Source organism: Panthera pardus, unplaced genomic scaffold, assembly GCF_024362965.1.
Source record: "Panthera pardus isolate Hobbes unplaced genomic scaffold, ASM2436296v1 HiC_scaffold_17, whole genome shotgun sequence".
Lineage (NCBI taxonomy): Eukaryota > Metazoa > Chordata > Mammalia > Carnivora > Felidae > Panthera > Panthera pardus.
In genome coordinates this window covers 29,034,876-29,045,958 of record NW_026526732.1, presented here as the reverse complement: position 1 = coordinate 29,045,958, position 11,083 = coordinate 29,034,876, and the positions used below count along the sequence as shown (strand labels likewise).

The following is an 11,083-nucleotide window of genomic DNA, read 5'->3' as shown; positions in this document are numbered from 1 at the left end:
CTCTTGTGAATCACTTAAAAAGAGTTGGTTAAAACCTAGAACACAGAAAAAATAGTTAAAGGATGCCCTTCTAGTCTTATCCCGCTTCTGGATCACTCAGTCAGATATACATCAGTGCTACTAATGTTTGCATTTAGGCCTTTTCATTTTTAGCAATAATCGACTCATAATTTGATACCATCATGGTCCCAGTAACAGGAATAAAAATATTCTACTTCATAAAAATTCCAAGTAACTGATTTGGATCATCTTACAACTAGTAACAAATTATTTGCCATCCAAAGATCTGATATGTATCGTAAAGAATATGGCATAAGTCTTACAAAAACAAACAACAAAACTAAATTCATTCCTATTGCAACATTGAAAAAAAAGTGGCAATATGCAGCATTTCTTTTTAATTATCACTGACTGGTACCCTCAGATGGTAACACACAATAAAGCAAGCACCTGAGAGTAGAAGGTAGCTCTTAAACTTCAATTAAGTAATCCAGAGAACTAGGAAAAAACTTCAGCTTCTTCCTGACAAAGACTTCCAGATTCTCAATACTTTTACAAGCAGAAAACTTGCTATTTACAAGCTAACTACTCTTTTTAAGTACGTACATGTCAAATATTGGCTCACTGAGTCAATCAATAAAAGTCTACATATCTATGACTTTTATCTACTGGCTCTGGTTGTCCTCTAAATACAGAACATGTTAAAATGATGAGGCTGGACAAAGTAACATCAAATGTCCATCCTGATCCTTATATATAATTTGAATTGTAACTCTCTATCTCCTCTTTTAAGGGAAACCCCTTAAAATACTTGAGGACTGCTCGCAAGGACCCATCTCAGTCATCACTGCTCTACAGCAAACATTCCAACTATTCACATGACACTATTTCAGACATCAAGCTTCTGGTCCCTCTCCTTTAAATATATTTACTCTTAAAAACATGGAACTGCACAAGAGTAACATGAGCCACATATAAAAAAAAAAATTAATGATCTAACTCTTCTGTTCACTGCAATCCGAAGTCTCTTCAGCACATTTTAAGGGAGCTTACACTGTATTATGTTTTAGCAGCAGCCACCAAAAAAAAAAAAAAAAAAAAAAAAAAAGGCTTATGCTAATCATACCTCTATACATATACAATTATATCATGCTTTCATTATACATTCAAGGAGCATTTATTTCATACCTATGTATGTATGCCATACACAATGCAAATTGCTAAACATTTATTCTGGCAAATAAAGACATTTAAATGGAATGAGTTGCTAGCCTAAAAGAATGTGCTACATTCAATGAGGACATAAAAAGAATTTAGAATTTTTGCTAGGGTGTAAGATTTTAAGATAGGTAAGTGAACAAGGGATGGGTAAGTGGGTAAAGCATAAAGGTAAAAACTGGCTCATGTTGTTCATCTTGACTAATATTTAGGCAAGAGAAGACATCGAAGGGTTTTAGCTAAAAATGACACCAATTTTACAGCTGAAAAATATCCCACAGGTGGCAACTAAAGGATGAAATTTAAGGGCTAAGGAGTCCAAGTCAGGAGTCTACTGCAGCAGTGGGGGTATCTTTACCACAGTATTAGAGGGGTGAAAAGCAGATCAACACTCTGATTTAACACTCTGATTTTGAAGTAGAAGTATCACCACCAAATGTATGCACACACTATAAGTATATACTGACATTAACCAGTTAAATTTTATATTTTATTGTAACTTTCTTTTCATGCTTACATTTGGTGTGATATTCAATTTCCTTCAAAAAACTGAAAGAGTACTTAACATTCCCCCCATGGCAGCTTTAGAAGTACCCTAATAAAAAGTTTATTACTTTCTCTTTCTGGTACATTAAGACAGAAAAATTAAGATCTTCCATAGTCAAGGGCTAGATAAGGTAGCAAGTAAACAACTATTCTGGAGGATGAGAATGGTATTCTTTTTCGATGGCTTTATGCACTCCATGAAATTCGCAATTACAATGATAGTACCAAGAAGTTATCACTGCCAAATACACAGGTCATGCTGTGAGTAAAAATCCTTCCAAGTCGTTTAATATGAAGGTGTACTTAATTATCATCTAGTTTTACTAAAAGGAGTACTCATTACTGCATCAGGAAGCTGGGCAACCCCAAGAGATTACTATGAAAAATCTCATTTTGATTTTTAGGAGAGTAGCATTAAAATCCATTTGCCCAAACCTTTTCTACTTGTAAGAATCAAGATTATCTTCTGCATCTTAAGAGTGCTGCCAATAGGTTCAACTGTTTTAAATCATCCAAAATATCTGTAGGAAAAATATTTTTGGGCGGCAGGGGGAATATTTTTCTTACGCAGAGATTATAATTAAGAAACATTATTTGAAGTTTTTTTCTAGTAGTGGGAAACACAGATCCTAATGTCTGTGTCTCTTTTTTTAACCAATGGGATCCATTTTTAAAGGCTAAAGTATGATGTGACGTAACAATATAAAGAGAACTAGAAGACTTAATTAAATGTAGAACTTTGGCTTCATCTGCATAGTCAACACACACTTATCATTACTGAATGTTTCAGAAATATAAGGAGTCCAGCTCATAAACCTACACAATCTCAAAGGCTCTTGAGTAAGACAATGGAAAAAACAAATTTCCATATATCTCTGAGATTCTAAGAAACTGAATAATAACAAATCCTGTTGGCTTAAAACTTCATTAATATAACCCTTGACATTCAGATGTAATAATGGTTTTAACTATTTGATAACCATAATATGGTAACAGATAACATTCTAAAATTTTGTTAAAGGATGTATCAGGATCTCTATCCAGAGACTATTAAGTCTAGACTAATACAATCCCATGACAATAAACTTTTTTTCTCCAATTGCCTCCTAATATATTATTAGTCAAAATATATACTATAGGTCTTAGCACACAAATGTCTGTGAAAAATGCTTTTTTTTTCAAGTTGACAGAATGGTCCACTTTGTTAAAAGGGGCATGGTAAGAATTACACCAGATTTTACACAAAATTATAGTCTAACAAAACAAAATCCAACCTCTTTTTAGTTATTAATGTACTACTATAGTTTTTAAAAAGAGAAGTAATGCTGACTCTCCATAATATTATGGCTGGCAAGTTCTTGTATTAAGAACAAGAACAGGAGAACTAGACTAGAAATCTGGAATTCCTGTATTCTCTAATAACAGCTTGGAATTACCAGGGAAAACAAAAAAATAACAGTATATGGGGTTTGAGTTTTGTGATGTATCAACCCCCCAAAAAAGCCATAGCATACCAGTAATTTTACTAACAGAGGAGTTGGTATTCAAAAATCTATAAATAGGTCACAGAAATCAGCTGTATAGATCAGATACACAGAAATAGTCTCAAAATCAGGTAAACAAACAACGGCTATTACCACTTATGACATTTTATTGGCATATGACAATTTACAAGGGTCCCTGTTGCAATATACAACACACTGAGTAAGAATCGTTTAGCCATCTACATTCGTTCGTATTGGGTAGTATTTTTACTCAAATTATAATTTAATTCCCAACACTTGATTTTAACTGTGACAAAAGGGAACAATAGTTAATTCCTTAAAGTAGGCTGCAATTGGAAAAACATATTTTGCTATTTTATATTAAAATTCCTAGAATGTTGAAAGGTATACACACCTAAAGACTGAGTCATGGCCTTCTTAAACAGGTTTCTTAATCCTTTCTGGAAATATCCTTTGGTTCATTTTTATTTTCCTTCTCTAGGCAAAAGGAAGTCTGTTAATGCAGGTATCAAAGAGTTATTTTCTGTCATTTGTAAACAAATACCCTTACCATTCAGCTTTGTAACATGTTATGAAGTGTGGAGTTAAATGTGGCTTAACACAACATAGGCTTTTCATATGTTTGGCTCTGAAAAAGAGAACATCCACAATGGCATCCTACTGCAGAGTTCTATCACCCTTCTTACTAAATTCTGGTATAATCCTCTTTCCTCAATTTTGTGTAATAGAATAAAAGTAACCGAATCATGTATCTATTTGGGTTAAATCAGCACATTTGCACTTAAAATATAACTTGCTGATAGAATTTGGGTAGGTTTATTCCCACTCCCTATTAAATAATTTCTCAGCAAATTCCCTTTTTCCTATTGTCTTAAGTGGAAAAACAAAACTGCACATTTATAGTCATGCACAGAGATCCAGTATCTAACCAAATAATAACTTAAAATAAAAGCTAAGTTTATTTGTATAAAATAAAACGGTTATGAAAATTCTTGTGTTGAAGATTAAATCCATGTTGCTTTCGCATGTAATTAAGTATTCTTCTGACTAGGAGAATATTAGCTGTGTCCTGACTAACATAACAACAAACTTGCTTTGACAGTATTTCCTCTGCTCTAACGATTTCAGAAAAGACAAAATTAATAGGAGAAATCATGCAATACTAAGGGTCCTAGGGCCATAAACATCATGTATATTGAATTTTGTTTTCTTATTTTTCCCTTACAGTTCTTAGCAAATGCCTTTGGCTGCAATCAAGGTGCTAGGAGCACTGCAAATCACGAAGGATGAAAGATCCATATATTAAGATCTTTGAAAAAGTTTACAGTTAACAGAACAAGCATTTCCTCCTTTTAATGCAAACATATACAACTAACTTGGTTCCTGAATTAACAAATGAAATTTGACTACTTTTACAGATGGTCACTGACAGAGACTTGACAGTGAAATTTACTATTTTGAGTTTTCATCTTAAGAGCTATCAGCATAAACAAACAAAAAGATAATCCACATCTGAAAGATTATCTACCTGAAGAATAGAACCCTTGGGAAGAAAAAGAAAAAGCCATTTTATAAACTGCAACTGAAAATAGGGAAAAAGTAAAAACCAAGTTAGACCAATGCTGCAACAAACTTCCTGTCAAAACTTTTTATTGAAAAACAAGTTACTTAAAATACTAATTAACATAATGGTTTTTTTGCCTATTTTTCCTTATGGTTAGACTACAAACTAATGTTTCAGCTGTCCAAAAGCTCAAATAAATATGTAAGATATGAAATCAGGTACATCTTTTTAATGTATCAACTTATTCTGCAGGACAATCCTCTTCCACACCAACACCAGGATTACAGGTTTTGTTCTGTTTCTTAGAAGATGATCAGTAAGAATGGATTTTGTCATCTGTATTATTACAGACCAGTTCCTCTCTCAAAGATTAGCTGATATCTAAGACCATGACTCAAACTTTCAAATAAGAATAGAAAAAACATTGAATTTTCAGCCCCAAAAGTAAAGGCTCCTAAGAATGGTTTTATAGGCCACTGCTTGCTTTCAATTAAAAAAAAAAAAAAAATTTTTCTCGTAATTTTCAATCTTTTAATAGCTTGTACTTTTTAACTATTGATAAAGCTTTTTTCTCTTTTTAAACATTTGCTGACGTGTTAAATTAGCTTAGTTTGCCAAAGTAAGAACCTTTTCTGTGGTACACCTCAAAAATTAGTCACCCTACAATGTAGTGTGTTTGAATTAAGGAGAATGTTAAACAGATGTATATAGTTAAAATAATTAGTGTGGTCTCTATAAACAACTTCTGTCCAGGGATTTGTATGTAGAGCTAACGTTTACTTCAGAATAAACATTAACAAACAGGGAAGGAAGAGAATCAGAACTTTCACAGAGCTGTACTTGACCATATCTTATAGACAAAGCGAATTACAATGCATGTAACAAAAACAGTAAAAGTATTTTTTTAAAAGTTGATAGTTACAAATATGGTACGTAACAATTTTCTACTTTATTTCAGTACAATTTTCAACATACAGTCTACTATTTTTCAAGATATTTGAAGACTTAAAACAAAATTTCTATTGACTACTTGCAAACAGTAAAATTTAAGTAAAATGCTTACATTCTTATTTGAAAACAAAAATCAGGTAAAAAAATGGTGGGTGCAAGTTCTGCTCTCTGTTGCAATCTCACTTCAGATTTACTATTCCTAAAAAAACAAAGAGAAAATAAAGATTAGCAAAAATGTGGAGTGAAAATTATCCGTAATAATCATTGTTCCTAAAAATGAAATAATGAACTAACTGGCCCACCAAACCCATAATGAAGAAAATCCATTAGAATCACTAACAAGATGAAATTTTCTACCTTTTCTTCTTTGCGTCTGTCCTTCTTTTCTTCATTATTTTCCATGGTCTCTTCTTCATCTTCAACAATCCCGTCCCCTTGGTATTTGTCATGAGTCCATTTTGGACTGCTACCTGATTTTTTGAAGTTAAAGCGCCCTCTGCCACGTTGAAAAGTACCACGACCTCTTCCTCTTTTGGCCCAATAATCCACACCATCATCTCTGTCATCATGCTACAGAGAGGTTAAAAACAATCATCACTAAAATGTCTTTCTTGTAAGTAAAATGATTATAGCCCCATTAAGTCATGGTATAAATCTTCTGAAGACTGGGGTATGGGACATTGGTAAATGTCTAAAACACATTAAAACAAAGCCAGTAACACTGAATTTTACAGTAAAAATGTATTCCTGTATTCCATTGTGAAATCAAGTAAATACATCTTACTGCTTTATAACCCAAGCACTGCAAACTGTCCAATTTTTTGGAGAACCTCAACTGCTAAATTACTGCCAACTTTCATAATTTTGACTTTTTTGCTTTCCATTATTTCAATCTAAGTCCACTTGTTAATATACTGCATGCAAATGAGATAAAATAACCTTTATTTTTCCCCAAAACTACCAGTCATAAAGACGTAACAGTCACAAAAATGTTATGCAACACTTATTAAATAAAATAAATGATATGAATTATACCATACATGTAGGAACAGATTTTAAAATCCTACAGAGATTTAAATCTAAATCAACGTATATGGCACATTAATCTTCTAGGCTAGAGAATTTCACATGCTAAATCATGACAGCATGGTCCCTAGAGTAATAACTTATTTCTTCTTCACTAACATAGTACTACAGCTTTCTATTACATTTTAACATTAATTTTTCATTAACTCTACCCCAATACAGATATTCCCCAATTACAAATTGTTCATTAATCAAACACAATCTACAAACTGAAAAGCCCTTCACTTTGTGGATAAGTAGAGGAGTATTTTCGCAAAATACCAAACAAAAAGCCAAAGTTCACCTGTAATATAATTTAATTAATTGTTGCCCACCTCAAACTCTCAAGTCTGTCACCTACAAAAATGGAGAAAGAGGCAAAATGATGCCCCTTAATAAGATACTGGGTATAATGCAAATAATGTTCCATAACCTATGAAGTACTGGTATTGACCAGCTGTCCAAAAGTCATCAAAGCTTTTTCTCAAGTATTATGTGGTATAAGCACCTTTTTCAAAACACAGAATGTGCCTTTGTGCATATTCGTGTAATACAGATCACCCTCCTGGCATGACTTGCAAAGCTCAGTTACACAAGTAACACACAAAGCAAAAGAGCACTTACCAATTTCTAATCCTCTATCTTTAACAAGCTGATGAAAAATGACAAGCTAGAGGTGTGTATGACTCCAAAAAGAGCGAGTTGAGGAACTATCAAAAGTGTAGATTTCAGAATGTCAGAAAGTTTAATTACAAACCTGAAATAAAGTATTTTAAAATATTCTCTCACTCAAAATGATACCCACACAACTACATAACTTCAGGTTCCCTTTTGGTATTGGCACAAACCACCACTTAAGAGTTTGTGTTTGTGGCATTTACACAGTATTCCACTTATTTGTGGGAAGAAGCAAACAGGTTTTGAGAGTCAGAGGCATGTTTAAATCTAAACAGAAGCTGTGACTTTACGTTCTCATTTTAAAAACTGGGAGATAACCATGAAGTCACACAGATGATCTATAAAAAGTGCCCATCCCAGTGTATGACAAGCAAGCAAAGAGTGGTATTAATAATGCTTACTAAGGGTAAGACGTTGTTCTGAGCACTTTCCACGTATTTACTCCTCTCATCTTCAAACAACCCTATAAAATACTGTTACTAATCCTACTTTAGATCTAAAGAAACTGAGGCACAGCAAAACTGAGCTACTTGCCCAAGGTCACAGAACTAGTTCTCTCCACTACTCCTTCAGCCATCACCCACAGTATACATTTCCCAAGTATCTGGTGGCAGTAAATGATTTCCATATAAGGCAACTAACAGCTACAGAAATAGAAAAAGCAGAGGCAAAGCTAGGCACTAAAGTTAAACAAGCCATCACCTTTAAATACCCAACAGCAGCTAAAAGATTGTATTTTTCAGAGTATCCTGGCAGCTAGGGGACATTTTAATGCTAAGCAAACTAACTCTTAATCTTCAAGTTCTAACTTCTAAGATATTAGTCCTACTACAATTTTTTAAAATGAATCACTTCACATGATAAAGGACCAGAGAAATTATTTGTAATGCACAAAAACACATTAACAAAGGAGGCCATATTACAACAAAACCTCCTGAATCCTCTTATCTCTTCTCCACAGAATGATCATGTTTCAAAGGGCTAACTGATTAAAACTCCTACCCTGAAACTCCTTCCCCACCAGAGATTTTCTCTTCCTCAGAAGACATCAACTCTACACTGAGAACCTATCCACTCCAGTACTTTCCTACTTGCTCCAACTCTTCACATACTCACCCCTCCACAGAATTTCAGGTTCTAAGATAGACTATCTTTCCTACTTGTTATTGAAAACATCACCATATCTTTGCATAAATCCAAGTGTTGAGATGAGAATTTTCAGAAAAGAATACAACAAATGTTACTATTACTCAATACTGGAGAAAGAAAGGTAGGGTGCTTTCAGAACCCTAGTTCTGGAGCCCAAGGCATGGGTTCAAATCCAAAGTCCTATTCTACTAACCATGGTCAAGCTGCTTAATCTGTATACCCCAATGTTTTTCATCTGTAAAAGTAGAATAAAGGACTCCCCTCGAAATGATTTTTTGTAAGCATGAAATAAATTTATACATGTAAAACAGGAACCTAGCACAGTGCATATGCTCAATAAATACTATTATTATTACTAGTAAGTATTAATGTTTCATTAATATGGGCAAAAGCAGGGTGCCTGGGCAGCTCAGTCCATTAAGCGTCTTTGATCCCGGCTCAGGTCCTAATCTCGCAGTTCCTGGGTTTGGTCCCATGTTGGACTCTGTACTGGCAGCGCTGAGCCCGCTTGGGTTTTTGTCTCACCCTCTCTGCCCCTTCCCTGCTTGCACGCATGCATACACTCTCCCTCTTGCTCTCTGATAAACTTAAAAAAATATATATGTGTGTGTCTGTGTGTATATATACATGTGTGTATATATATATATATACATATATATGTACATGTGTATATATATAATATATATATATAATTTATATATACGTGTGTATATATATATATATAGTCAAAAGCTCCATGTTCGTCAATTACTCTTAGGAGAACATCTAAAAGTTTTCAACCTCATTTCTTATGAATATTTTTGTTTATGTTTCTAGTCTCAACGATAGCGGTCTATAAAATATATTTGCAAAAGAAGCAAAATCTTTCAAATTTAAAAATCCATGTAAAAACCAGAGCTGTCATTTCAATGGTTAAGAACTAAAATAATTAACTCTGGGAATTGATTTGTAAGAAAAAAAAATGTCTTAACATATTAATTTGGGGGTGCCTGGACAGCTCAGTCAGTTAAGCATCCGCCTCTTGATTTTAGCTTAAGATGGAGCCCCACACTGGGCTCTGTGCTGACAGCAAGGAGCCTGCTTGGGATTCTCTAACCCTCTGCCCCATCCCTCCATCCCCCACCCACTGTGCATGCGTGTACTCTCTCAAATAAAATTTAAAAGCTTAAAAAAAATGTTACTTCTGGGGCGCCTGGGTGGCTCAGTCGGTTAAGCGTCCGACTTCAGCTCAGGTCATGATCTCACGGTCCATGAGTTCAAGCCCCACGTCAGGCTCTGTGCTGACAGCTCAGAGCCTGGAGCCTGTTTCAGATTCTGTGTCTCCCTCTCTCTCTGCCCCTCCCCTGTTCATGCTCTGTCTCTCTCTGTCTCAAAAATAAATAAAACATTAAAAAAAAAAAAAAAGTTACTTCTGGTGAACATTAGTCTGTGACAAATCCAAGTGTATGTTTTATATAGAAATGAAGGTTTTTAAATACAGCCCAAAATAGCAATACATAAAATGTTATTTGCTACTTCTAAGTTCCTAAAATCTTAAAATAACATTCTTCTTAATTAGTAAAACTACTACCTAAATGCCAAACGAAAATGATATGTCCCATTACAAGAAAAAATTGCAACATCGGATTCTAAAAGTATGCCATAGAAAAATGAAGGTGTGGCCTAAATTAAGTATTAATTACTATCTACTTGTCCACCTCTCATTTCCCTCTTAATCTTTTGACCTATAACATTTGGTCTACTTCTCTGACATTTTTTTTTTTTAACAGTGTGATATTTTTGCTATCACTCACCCACTGCTCGCCCCACCTTCAACAGGGTGGCCTTTTAATCTCTTCTGACTGGGTGATCTTAACAGGGCTTTAATTATGTCCTGGAAGATGATGGCTCCTAAATTTGTTTTCTCTAGATTCACGTTAGCAACTTTCCATTGCACATCTGCACTTAATTTCTCCCAGGCACCTCAAGAACAGAACTTAATCTTCTCAAATGGGATCCTTTCCCTTGTATTCCCTATCTTAGAGAGATCCCTTCATCTTACTACCAATACCCAACTACATACAAGATCCCTGAGTAAGTCCTCATTAATATTACTTTAACTTTTCCATTACCTAGCCCCTTAGTCCAGACACTCAGTAACTCTCAGATCGGTCTGTACAACCATGATTTTTCTAAACTCTGGTTAAAATCCGTATTTATTTAGATATAGCCTCCCACAACTTAGTTTCTGCTTTTTCTTAATTTTACCAAACTTACACCAACCACCTAGCCAAAGAGTTCTATCTCAGGATGTTTCACGCCTACAATCTGCAGTATACCTATTTTTTAAGCTCAATATTCAATCCCAGTTCCTCTATGAAGGCTCTCCTAATCACTCTCTTTGAAATAATCCTCCATTTCCTGCCTT

The 11,083-nt window shown here is 34.3% G+C and overlaps 1 protein-coding gene across 4 annotated transcripts in view; it reads right to left on the bottom strand.

Annotated features, from left to right (window-relative positions):
• Positions 1-3,397: 3,397 nt before the first annotated feature.
• Positions 3,398-11,083, bottom strand: part of BCLAF1 (BCL2 associated transcription factor 1) — a 30,380-nt gene continuing 22,694 nt past the window's right edge. For all 4 annotated transcript variants that reach the window (XM_019420488.1, XM_019420487.1, XM_019420489.1 and 1 more), the window contains 2 exons: positions 6,142-6,354; positions 3,398-5,983 (listed from right to left, as the gene is read on the bottom strand). In XM_019420488.1, coding sequence (XP_019276033.1) covers positions 5,978-5,983; positions 6,142-6,354 — 219 coding nt within the window. In that variant the 3' untranslated portion in view covers positions 3,398-5,977. The remainder of the gene's footprint in view (positions 5,984-6,141; positions 6,355-11,083) is intronic.